At 38.0% G+C, this 13,324-nt stretch overlaps 2 protein-coding genes across 2 annotated transcripts; one reads left to right on the top strand and one right to left on the bottom strand.

The window, feature by feature from the left end:
- The first annotated feature begins 3,564 nt into the window (after positions 1-3,564).
- Positions 3,565-7,427, top strand: LOC122082235 (ammonium transporter 3 member 1-like). Its single transcript, XM_042649733.1, has 3 exons — positions 3,565-4,241; positions 4,315-4,600; positions 6,768-7,427. The coding sequence occupies exons 1-3, from the start codon at positions 3,588-3,590 to the stop codon at positions 7,292-7,294; spliced, it is 1,467 nt and encodes a 488-aa protein (XP_042505667.1). The 5' UTR covers positions 3,565-3,587; the 3' UTR covers positions 7,295-7,427.
- A 2,834-nt stretch (positions 7,428-10,261) lies between these two features.
- Positions 10,262-11,045, bottom strand: LOC122066160 (ubiquitin C-terminal hydrolase 12-like). Its single transcript, XM_042630013.1, has 3 exons — positions 10,939-11,045; positions 10,698-10,850; positions 10,262-10,592 (listed from the first exon to the last, which is right to left on the bottom strand). The coding sequence occupies exons 1-3, from the start codon at positions 11,043-11,045 to the stop codon at positions 10,262-10,264; spliced, it is 591 nt and encodes a 196-aa protein (XP_042485947.1).
- Positions 11,046-13,324: the final 2,279 nt, after the last annotated feature.

Below are 13,324 nucleotides of genomic sequence, written 5' to 3' on the forward strand. Positions count from 1 at the left end.
TGAGGTGCAAACCGTGCAATCAAAAAAAAAAAAAGAGTTTTACCTGTCGAGGGACGATGGGCAAGATGGCAACCACAGGCTTTGAAATTTACATGTTGAGGGACGATCGGCAACCAGCAGGCTTCGAAATTTACCTGTAGAGGAGGGAAAAATTGGTTCTCAATTAAAGCACATGCTTTACGGCTTTACCTGTCGTCGCTGTCGAAGTGCAAACCGGGCAATCAAGCAAAAAAAAAAGAGTTTTATCTGTCAAGGGACGATCGGCAACCAGCAGGCTTCGAAATTTACCTGTAGAGGAGGGAAAAATTGGTTCTCAATTAAAGCACATGCTTTACGGCTTTACCTGTCGTCGCTGTCGAAGTGCAAACCGGGCAATCAAGCAAAAAAAAAAGAGTTTTATCTGTCAAGGGACGATCGGCAACCAGCAGGCTTCGAAATTTACCTGTAGAGGAGGGAAAAATTGGTTCTCAATTAAAGCACATGCTTTACGGCTTTACCTGTCGTCGCTGTCGAGGTGCAAACCGGGCAATCAAGCAAAAAAAAAAAGAGTTTTATCTGTCAAGGGACGATCGGCAAGATGGCAACCAGCAAGCTTCGTCAAATTTACCTGTTGAGGGACGATGGGCAACCAACAGGCTTCGAATTTACCTGTCGAGGGACGATCGGCAACCAACAGGCTTCGAAATGGGTTCAGACTTCAGAATAGTGTGAAGTGTGAACTGCGTATGTGTTTAAGGCTTCAATCTTCACTTTCAACTTCACGTTTTAGAACCCATAGCCTCTGCAACTTCAAGTTTCAGGTTAACCACGTTAGCCATAGCCGATGGCCGCTGCTGCTCACTCGCTTAGTTGCTTAGGTTTTGATTCTTTTGAAAAATTAGGGCTTCAAAAGCCTTTTGACAGGTTGAAGTTGATAACGTTGGGCACATGGGCTAGTGTTGGACACTTGGGCTTGGCCCACTTGAGTGTTGGCCCACTTAGGTTAGTGAGTTTTAAGTTCGGTTTTATCTCGAGTCCGTTTGGATCGGTTCTAGTTTCGGTGCCCATTTCTGGCGTTTTCGGTGGCCCAATGGTCTAACCCGAATGGAACCGAGACCGGATTCAATTTAAAATACAAACCGAAACCGACCCAATAAGACACCGGTTCGATTTGGATCCGATTTAATCGGTTCGGTCCGGTCCGATTTAGATATTGACACCCCTACCGAACACCCTCCGCCCTATGAGTAACCACCCCAACCCCTCTCGTAGGGTGTGAGGACCACATCCTGTAAATGGTGTGAGATGGTTACCTGCAGTGGAGAGAAACATTGCTTGGTGAAAACAATTCATCCCGTAAATGGTGTGAGATGGCCGCCCAATCAGGCATCCAATAGTTGGGATGACTTGGCACATATCCCAACACATGACCAGGTCCTCCCAACTATCGGGTATTTCACTGGACAGTTCAATGATTGGAGAGGACCTGAACATCCTCCCTTATAAGTAACCACCCCAATTCATCTCACACCATCCACGAAATATGGAGAGGAACCGCTCTCAGTCTAAACAATTCATCTATCATCATTCCATGTTGTTTCAATATGAGTTAGGAGGAAACCCTTGGAAATCCGGAGGGGTGTTTCATGATGAAAATGAACAAGAAATAAGTTATAATATCTAGGGCTGAATTCCACATGTGGTATCTCAAATGATCGAACTCCTAATCTATATTTGGTAAGCTCATCGGGCAAATGCTATTGGGCATCTAGAAGCTTGCCTTTTGGAGCCATAAAAGTGGAACCAGCTGAAAAGTGTTGGTTTGGAAACCTTTTTCTCTCCAATGCCAACAGTCAAGAGGTAGGGAATTGGCCGCTTATGGTATGAGAGGTGGTAAAGAGTTCAAACCAATAAATATTATTAGATCTGCTTATGCCTATAAGCTAGCCACGTGAGCTTTCCAAACATGCCCTCAGTATTCAACACCATCAGGATTAGACATTGATCGCTTGGGTTAAAAAAAAAAAAAAAAAAAAAAATTTCAACGGTAAAGTGAAATGAAACAGAAAATAGTAAAAATATGGCATATTGAAGGATAATTTAGATATTTTAAACAGTTATGACGAAAAAAGAGAAGAAAGTTGTTCTGGTGAGGGAATTAGAAAATAGTTTGTAAGTAAAAGGGAAAACTTTATATTCACCATTTAATAGATATTATATCCATGGATCAGGGACATTCACGTACATTCATGTACGTGAGGATTCACTAAATTCCAATATATTGGTGAAGGATTATTACTCTCCTTATTTATTGGAGATGTAGAATATTTTTTAGTATTACAAGTTCCCATCCAATGTAATAATGATTATCCATGAAGGAAATTTTCCTTCACAATGATGTGAGGAAAACTCAGTCCTTAAGTAAATGGGAAAGAATTCTTTGTTCTGGAGTGTGGTCTTTACACCGGTGTGAGGGCCAATAAAATCACACATAAAAGCATCAATAGGGTGGACATTTTGCATAGAGCTCCACTATGCCGTGCTCATCCAATGGTTGTGCACCCCTTTGGATGTCTGCCCATGAGCTAGGATGATAGGCCCCCTCATGTACCCAAGATATCACCAAGCAGGGTTGAAAGACCTGTAAGGACATGCTGTAAGCTCAAAACTTTGCTTGGGACAAGCGAAGTGCATCTATAGCCTGATCTCTATCTTTAGATAGATACATAAAGCAATCATTGCATCATCATGCTCTTTGTTCATCATGAATATAATTTTTTTTTTATTCATTTCTTGACAACTAAACTTAGCCTGTGTAGACATATATTAAATTTAAAAGACTAATAGAAATTTTGCAAAAAATAATTTAGGAGGAAAAGAAAGCCTAGAAGACAGCATGGCACATACACTCAAACACACGGAAGGGGCAAATTCCCATAACAAATGAAAATCCCATACTGATGATTCTTTCGAATATATATATCTTTCCACTGATCTCTACACTGATGCAGAGACCACGTTGATGTTTGGAAAACCTCCCGAGAATTCAGATGCAACTGGTCAATATAGGGACCGAGTATCTTCCTTTGTTCTCACTTCATTTATCTGTGGGTTTCCATAGCATAAAAATATTCATTAGATTCTTTTCCTTCACCCACTATTCTTCTTCTTCTTCTTTCTTTCTTTCTTTTTTTTTTTATTATTATTTTTTTATTATTTTTTATTTTATTATTATTTTTTATTTTATTATTATTTATTATTTTTTTATTTTTATTATTATTTTTTATTTTTTATTTTATTTTTTTTCTAAAACCTTCACCCACTATTCACTCCACCCCTTTTTTGGATTTCTCTCTCTTCTCCCGATATAATATTCCAGGATCTCAGTTCAAACTGTTTAATCCTACCATCAACGGTCCACCAAAAGCTCAATCTCATTTAATCCTATAGCGTCCAAAATTCAAACACCCAAACATCTATAATCCCTCGACTCACTTCATATATAAAACTCTCCTGGGCTCTCTCTATTTCCTTCTTTATAGACCTCTCTCCTTCATCTCTTCCACCACTGTGGATCACAAAGGGGTCTATCTTCTGAAGCTTCAACCATGGTGAGCGTTGTCCCTGTAGCCTACCTGAATAGCAACACCTCAATATCAACACCAGAATGGCTCAACAAAGGTGACAACGCATGGCAGATGATATCAGCTACCCTCGTTGGCCTTCAAAGTGTACCAGGTCTAGTTATCCTCTATGGTTCTATTGTCAAGAAGAAATGGGCAGTTAACTCTGCTTTCATGGCTTTATACGCCTTTGCTGCGGTTCTCATCTGTTGGGTTACTTGGGCTTATAGTATGTCTTTTGGAAATCAACTTCTACCCTTTTGGGGCAAAGCTGCTGTGGCTCTTGGCCAGAATTTTCTGATCCAGCAAGCAACTTTGCCGGCGTCTACGCAGTATTTCGCCAATGGCACCATCGAGACGGCGATGGTGGCGCCGTTTTATCCGATGGCAACGATGGTTTACTTTCAGTATGTGTTTGCTGCAATTACACTGATCCTTCTTGCTGGTTCTCTCCTGGGGAGAATGAACTTCAGGGCTTGGATGTTGTTTGTTCCTCTTTGGTTCACCTTTTCCTACACCGTCGGTGCATTTAGTCTTTGGGGTGGTGGTTTCTTGTTCCATTGGGGTGTCATTGATTACTCTGGTGGATACGTTATCCACCTTTCATCTGGAATCGCCGGCTTCACAGCTGCTTATTGGGTTAGTTTTCTTGAGTTTTTGATCTTTGACTATTTGACCTGCCAGCGATTCTGAGTTGTTGATTTGTTTTTAGGTGGGACCTAGGTTGACTAAGGATAGGGAGAGATTCCCACCAAATAACGTATTGCTGATGTTGGCGGGTGCTGGGCTTCTGTGGATGGGCTGGGCCGGGTTTAATGGTGGAGACCCGTATACGGCAAATACTGATTCGTCAATGGCCGTGTTGAATACCAATATCTGTGCGGCTACCAGCTTGCTGGTGTGGACGGTTCTTGATGTGCTAGTGTTCAAGAAGCCGTCGGTGATTGGTGCCGTTCAGGGTATGATCACGGGGCTTGTTTGTATCACACCTGGTGCAGGTAACAAATTTTGTCATCTTCTTTTCTGCACCGTTGGATGCATTTTAATCAATTGTGGGTCCTACAACTTTCTTGGACCCATATTTGATGGATATGGATTAAACGGATAGTCCATCATGCATTCAATTACTTTAACATTCATTATTATATTTTTTGTGTTCAAATAGCTTACCAACACCATGGTTTGGGTTTTCCACACCTTCTTGACTCTTAGGCTGCATTTGTAATGTTTCTGGACGTTTCGTGTCAAAAATGGAAATTTCAGTCTGTATCAATTTTTTTTCATTAAAAAAAAAAAACACATTATAAATGCATCATACGCTTTATTCCATTTTTTCGTTCCCATAGAATGAAAAAACTCCAGAAACGTTTTTTGAAACGTTACCAAACGCAACCTTGGCCTTTTAGGTTTATTTTCTTGTTCCAAAGTGAAGGAAAACTCTAGTTATTTCAAATAGGGTTTTAAAAATGAGATTAGAATCGAAAGAATCCGGTTGATGCTACTTAAAGTAGGAGGTTGAACTGATTTAATTTTGTTGAATAAATATTTTATAGGGAGAGAACTCTACCTATCTACCATTCTCAACGTCTAAACACAATTTCTTGTTTTCAATGTCTTTTCCTTTACTTGAGAGAAGGAAAAGAAAAAATATTATAAAATAAAGATGCCACCAAGAGGCACTAATCCTAATCCTTAAACAAACAAAAGGAAAAGAAACAAAAACATAAATTTTTACTAACAATCGATTTAGGACAAATTTGATCGAATCAAGATGATTCTAATCAAGTACAATTGATTTCTTAACATTTTGAATAGATTCTACTGATAAATTATCTAATGTAATTAATAAAATTGTAGTATCATCAAGAGGTCTCGTCCCCTCTTTTTCATAAATTAGATATATACCTATTTTCGATTGGATAATCAAATCCGACATGCCTTTGAATGATGAATCTAAGGATGGGTGGGGCCGTGTGGTTGTTTGTTCCCATTGACCCTGCAACGAATCTTTGCTTTTACTCTCTCGGTCCTCAATGGGAAATGTTAAAAGCTATTAGTTAATGATGAGATTGAGACTTGAAGAGTCCTAAAATTTTGATTTTAGTAACGATCACTAGTAGTCCAGCCGCTAGATTAGACTCTATTTTTTTGGTGGAAATCAAACTCAAGTTTAGGTGGGTTTTTGAATATTATTAGTCAAAGTAAGAATCAGAGTGTGAACATTAATTATGCTATTCGTACTTAATCTCTATACCCTATAAAATGGGAAAAGGTTGGGTGTACCGCCAATATCAAGTATGCTAGCACCCATTGTGTCTATCTCTCTCTTTCCTTTTTCTAAAATGACCCCCATATTCTTCCTGAATGATACTCCATTATGGATTTCTATTGGTGCTATCCACTAGCATACTTAATATTGACGACATACCTATCCCTCTCCCCTATAAAATATATCAAAGTTATAATTATCAAGTCACCACTTAGGATTTCTTTTATATAAATAAAAAAATCACTACTTCAGAATAGAGAAAGTACATCCATGTTCATATTTGTAGGAGAGATGGGAGAGTGGGTAACCATAGTGGCCCGAGCTAAATGTTCAACAAAAAACACTACAACGTTGTTAGGCCTGAGAAACAAAATAGATGAAAGTTCAAATTAAACATGTTAAAAAAATAGAAATCATGCTCAAAGGCCATGAGAGCACCACCTAGGTATTGTTCCTTTTATATTCAATTTTTTTTAACCTTCATAATCCTATATTATAAACAAGTATTTATGAAACTTGCCTTGGTTTTTTTGTTTTGGTTTGCCTTAGGAGTCATGACTCATGACATTCATGATGATGGAATTTTTTTATTAAGAAAATATGAATCAATAATCGTTGTTCCATTAAATTTTGGTTATATGAATTTTACGAAAACTCAAACCACAGAAATTGATTTATAAGGTGAGAAAACCCTAAGATCATATCAATCCGCATCAAATTCAATGCCTAACTGATGTGGGATCAACCCCATATGACTGGGATTGAATCTGACCATTATAAACCATAACAGATGGCATTGGATGAACCAACATATAAACCACCATAGTGGGTTCTTTTTGGTTCGAATGGGTTAACCGGTTTGGTCTGGTTTCTAAAAGTAAATTTGGGTTTTTTAGGTCTTGTTCAAGGTTGGGCTGCAATTGCTATGGGAGTACTATCAGGCAGTATTCCTTGGTTCACCATGATGGTCATCCACAAGAGATGGACTTTGCTTCAGAAGGTGGACGACACTCTTGGTGTATTCCACACTCACGCCGTTGCCGGAACTCTAGGGGGTATTCTCACCGGTGTCTTCGCAGAGCCCGTGCTGTGTTCTATGTACTTGCCGGTCACCAACACAAGAGGTGCAGTCTATGGAGGAACAGGTGGTGTCCAAGTTGGTAAACAGATCGTTGGAGCCCTTTTCATTATCGGTTGGAACTTAGTTGTTACATCTATCATTTGCTTGGTGATAAAGCTGATTGTTCCTCTGAGGATGCCTGAAGATCAACTATTGATAGGAGATGATGCTGTTCATGGAGAAGAAGCTTATGCTTTGTGGGGTGATGGTGAGAAATATGATTCTGCTAGGCATGGATGGTATGGTGATACTGCACATCCTACTACATTACAAATGGCTACTGGTGTCACTCAGGTAGTGTAAGAGAGAGAGGTGAAGATGAATGGATTTTCTTGTGTAAGGAGCAAAAGGGATTGGTTCTTGTTCATATGTACTTTATCTGTATAATGCTTCAATTCTGTTGAAGGAGATTGTTTATTGGAGAGTTTGTGGGATTGTTGCAAATACCTCTAGTCCATTTATATATATAGAAATTAAAAGGATGGTGGGATGCCTGGCTCCTGCCTTTTTTTCTCCTGAAAATTTATATTTTGGATTTTGATTAGTTGGTCCAAGTTTTACATATTTAAAAAAAAGAAAAAAGAAAAAATTGCCCGATGGTCACGTGGCTCCTTTGTCCAGACAAAGGAAGGGTGAAATTATCACTCAACCCCCTTGAAATAAAAAATAAGAATTTTCATTCATGTTGATGTTCTTGTGCATTCTGATTCGTCCCACGGTGGTGCAAGGACCACGCTACCAAGCGATGATCTGTTACCCATTTTTAATTAAAAATAAAATAAATCCTCTTTTTCACCTTCTACATTATGAGAATTAAAAAATAAAATCAATAAATATATCATCTCTCTTGTCTATCATCCTCTCATCTCATTCTCCCTTTAAATCTTCATTAAATATATTTTAATTTATTCTATCCATTAAAAAGGGTGGGAGTTGGACACATCACTTATTTTCTTGGTGCCAAAGACTCAACCAATAGGGGTTGGGAAGCAAAGGGCATGGGGCCACTTTTAAAGGAGAGGGAGAGAGAGTGAGATGTTAGTCATCCGTCTTAAAGACAGCTGGATTCTTAGAAATGGGAAGTGGTTGAGTACGCCACTAGTTTTCTGAGTGCCGATCAGGTCCTTGTATGAGAATCGTACGGTGTTTGATCCACATTTAGACTCCACTAAAATTAAAAATCAATTAAAAGAGAAGAGAGATTAAGTAAAGTCTAAGTGTGGATCAAACACCGTATGAGAATGATCCTCGTACGAGTACCTGATCCGGACTCTTAGTTTTTCTAAGTCTATTGGTTCAACCAATGACGGCATTAGGATGAAAGGGATAGGGAGGCTAAGAAAAAGACAGATACAGTGCTGGGCACAATACTAGAGTGCCGAGTCTTTTCCCTTGGAAATATATATGAATAATATTGTAACTGTGTTCTATTAAAAAAAAAAAAAATATTAGTTGTGATGAGCTACAAGACTAACACATGACTTATCCATATCATAACCAATTTGTCCAATTAACAAAATACTTCAAATTAACCCTCTGGATGGCAAAGTCCACGTTCCAATAGTTCTCATGGGCCTCATCTTTCTTGGTCCATGTGAGTTGTGGGGTCTTACATGGTTTTGGAATTTGTCCGGTCCATATATATAGTGGCAAAAGTGCTGACAAGTCCAAAAGATCTAGATGCATGGAATCAAAGGACTAGCACACCAATTAACTTTTGCCATGTGTAGAACGAAGTGGCATGATTGGCCGGACATCTAAGATATGGTATGAATATTCCACATCAGATTTTTAGATTAATCAATGATATATACCTTCCAATGTATATCTATACATCCTCTCAATAATGTTTGCATTCTTTTGTTAGTCTCCAATTTTTCAATAGTTCATTTAGTGTAAATTATATTTTGATTGCAACTTGACAGGAGAGCAATAGACTTTGGGATCTACTTGCCCTAAGAGTTATAATTTTATCCAATCTACCATTTCATATTTTTGTATTGGTTTATAAAAATCTTGTAAACTTGTTGGACTAGAAAAATTAATCCTAGGAGAGAAAACCAAGTTACAAAGAGTTCAGGGCATCCATAACTCCCTCTATCCCCACTAAAAAGAAAAAAGAAAAAAGAAAAAAGAAAAAAGAAAAAAGAAAAAAGAAAAAACTTTTAAAGTTTTAACAGATTTGAAATCATATTTATATTTTATAGAATGGGGGATCATTGTCAAGTCACGTGGTCTATATGTCAAATACAAGGAGGGTGAAATGACAACCCCACTGTCGTGAGCTCCCTCTTGTTGGATGCCTATGCATGTGCTACCATTGGCTTCTGTGCCATGTGACCTGACATCCTTCTTTTTCACTATTTTATTTTAGGGATTGAGTTCCCTGTACGACTGCATAGAGTACAGTAACACCTCCACTTGTCTATCTTTACTTATGATTATCTATCTTTACCTATTCAAGTGTTTGGGAAGAATGCTTCTAGTTGCATGCACACAAAACCAGCAGGGAGGGGGTGGGGAATGGGAACTCATGCAGTTGCCTGGACCAAAAGGGAATTTTTTGCTTCGGATGGGGGTTAGGGGTCATTTTCGCAGGGGGGACATTGAGGGGCCTCGGCCAAGGTGGAAATTTTCATTTTTGAGGGACAAGGTTGTATTTTAGGGGCTGTTTTTGGTGTAGGCTCTATATGACCAGACAACTTTTTATATATATATATATATATATATATGTATATATAATTTTTTTTGTTTTGATAGAAACATAAATATAAAGGAAATTGTACAAAGGAACACTCACTTTTGATGTTGCAACCATCTGTCAAGGGTATAAGATTAATCGGCAAGGGAACCCTACCAGTCTAGCTTTCTTAAGTCCAGACACAATAGACATGAAAATATCTATAACATCACAGGGCACTGGGTCTTTTCAAATCCAGTTGTGTCTTGGGGTAGGAACATTGACTGAAGTACTGCCAGGGTACATTTCTCTTAGATTAATTATCTTCTTTTTTTTTTTGGGAAGGCACTAAGTTTAATTTTTTCAAAATGAGATTCATCATTCAAATTAGGTATGAATGACATCGGAGATGTGGCCTTCGAAAAACCGAACTAAAAATTTATATTTTCCATCATATCATAACTAAATATTCATTAGATGCACTTTACTTACATTGTTCTTGCTCAGATCATGAAGCAACCAAGTGAAAAAAAACTTCAGATTATAAGAGAATAAGCTTTTGATACTGAGCCTATCAAAAGCTTTTCCTCTCATTCTGATTCCGGGTCCTGTTTCTCAATTGTTCCAATGAGTAGAAAGTGTGCTTCAATGATGCGGAGATCTTTCACCAAGTAGCTCATTGATTGTTTTCTGAGATTACAATTGCTGGGTCCGGTTGTCATCAACAGATACTCCCCTTTGCCTACAACACTGCATCTGTGGACAAAAACTTCAGCTCCAAACACACAGGTATCATCCACCAAGTATCCCTTGGTAGGGTCATTGAACTCTTTAAGGGTAATGAATCTGTCGCACTCAGATTGAATCTTTGTTTCACCGAATCTTCTTGCTCTTCCATTGGCATCTAACCATATATGGAAGCTATGTTAGATTTGGCTCTTGCCCAAGTCATTATCATTAACTTTAATAAGACATCCTATGAAGCAATATTTGAAGAAAATAAACCTTGAAGTGTACGTTAAGTACTTGTCCCTTATTTGGTCAAGCACCAATAGCCTAAATAAGGCGTCAGCCGCCCAACCTGGTGGGAGAGAGTCTGTCTCCGACATTACCAAGTAGTGAGAGATTTGCCCTTCCCCATTTTTGTTCTTGTTTCCTTTTGGGAACCGCCTGAGTTTCCTGAAATGCACCAATATCTCATAAACAATAAAAAGAAGGAAAGGGTAGAGAGTCTGTCTCTGACATTACCAAGTAGAGAGAGAAGTACCATTTGTAGCCTCCAGCTTCGAAATCTCCAGAGTCGTATCTTTCAAGAGATGACTTTGAAAGCAAGGAAAATGATTTTATCCGAAGTGAAGTGAGCTGGAGGTTCATCTCTTAATGTTTTTGACCATTTTTTGTTAAATTTGTCTCGAATTCTTGATCATTTTTGAATTTGGATCTATTCCAACATATTTTGATGGCGATCCGAATGAGAAGTTTTTTGAGATCTATGATGGAAGTAGAGGGATTGGGCCGATAGATCCAAGCCCAGAGCTCGGCATTGAACTCGTATGGGGGTGTGGAAGCGATATGGTTTGACCTGATTTATCTCGATTAGATGGATCGACCAACGACTTGGAGGAGTATATAATGTACTATCGTCTTATTAAGCAAATAATTGTAATTTGGGGGATTTTTCAAGCTAGCGTTTCAGAGCGAGTTTTCTTACTGCTGTTTGGGTGTAATCTCTCTTTTACATAGTGAAACATCTTCTTTTTCGCCCGAAATCGTAGCACACCACATCGGTGTGTGAACCTCATTAAATCTATATGTTGTGCAGATCTGATTTTATTTATATTTTGTATTTGTTGGATTTTGCTCTTAACACTTCTGCAAGCAAAGCATAAAACAAAAGTAATTAAGTTAACAAAAACTAAATGGACAAGAGGATTGGATAGAACTATAGCCCTATAGCCCACTGCTAACCTTTTTTCCCATCGGTAGAGAAAAGGTATCATTAGGTTGTAAATAATTTGTCATTCGATTCAAGTCTCCTATGAAAGTTTGAAGTTTCTTAAACTGGTAAGGCCCCTTTTGGTATTGTGTTTATATATTTTTATGGAAGAAATTTGTCATATACATTTTTCAAAATCATTCAATTGTATAATGAGAATAAAAAGACTGCATGGTTGCATAGCATGTGTGCCCTAACATATGAGCGCACAAAATTATCACCCCACCTTCTTATGAAGCAAAAATTCCTATCTATGTATATGCCATTGTGTACTATCTCATTGGTACTCGCACTGACGTAGGCACTTCATAACTAGGCAGCAATCTCTTGCCCTTGGATAATGTCTTTCCTATTCCATTGAAATTCTACATATACACATGTGCCTATTGTATTTTTAATGATCCATTCTTTTCAATGACATGCGTCGAATCTTTTGTATTTTTAATAGCACTCAGTTTTATGCATAACTTGATACGTACACGAAAAAAAATACATACACGATTGTGCCTTACTACAGTTGGGAGGGACTAGGGGTAGAAGTAATTATGTATCCCTCCTTCTGCCCCAATCCAACTATTGAAGGCACCACTCTGTTCTTACATGACCATACATAAAATCTTTTTCTTTTTTAATATTATAAAATTAATTTTTATTTTCAATAAAATTTTTAATCTTTATCATAATGAGGCATAGAGACTTACACTTGGACTACAACTTTGATATATACCTGAATAGGGAGGCTGGGTCCTAATTGTGAGTAAAATTAAGGCCCCGCCTGACTTGCCAATTGTGTAATTTACAAAAGCTGAATACCCTATTTTGTTTGGCCACAATTGAACTGACTATTTTTTTTTTTTTTTGGGTAATAGTTGACTTGACTAGTTATTGTTAAACATAGTGCAGCTCCAATTGTTTTCATGGTTAGGTTTGATGGTAATTGAGTTGTATAAGTTGATACAAATCCGCATGATTTGCGTGTACGTACGGGCAGGTTAAGTGTTCTGGTTTGGTTGACCATTGAGGTTGGCCTTGTTCTGCGAAGCTAGTTGTGCTTGAAAGGGCATTACATTACCTCTAATCCTTTATATGCTAGCAAGCAGGTTCAAGATTAAGCAGAATAAGTTGATTGTTGATATATTAAAGGCTCCGTAATGTTGATCTGTGACTGTAATGACTTTAACTGGGGGTGTCAATTAGTCGTTTTGGGTCTAATTGAGTTTTTTCCACTTTAAAATTTTACATTATAATCGGTTCATTTAAGTAATCAGTCCTCATAGATTAGACATAATCCCATTTATAAATGGTCGATCGGGTATCGATCTTTAATTGGGTTGAAATGATTAATGACACGTTTATCTCTAAACAGGCTATAATCGAATTTTAAATGTGTCGGACTTAGTAAACAAACTCTAAGCAGGTTGTAAGTGAGCTTCAAACATGTCGAATTGAGTTGGGATATTAATTGATCGGTTCGGATCGGGTGCCTATCGATTATCACCCTTGCATTTGAAATGAACAATTATGATCGAATTGAGTCAAAATCCGACACATTATTATTTGGGCCAGGCCAATATGGGCTAACTGATCAAGCTTGGTCATGCCTTCTGGGATGGGCTTGAAAGTGATACCCCTATTTTTAACTCTCTTCCTCTTTACG

This window comes from Macadamia integrifolia, chromosome 1 (assembly GCF_013358625.1).
Source record: "Macadamia integrifolia cultivar HAES 741 chromosome 1, SCU_Mint_v3, whole genome shotgun sequence".
NCBI lineage: Eukaryota > Viridiplantae > Streptophyta > Magnoliopsida > Proteales > Proteaceae > Macadamia > Macadamia integrifolia.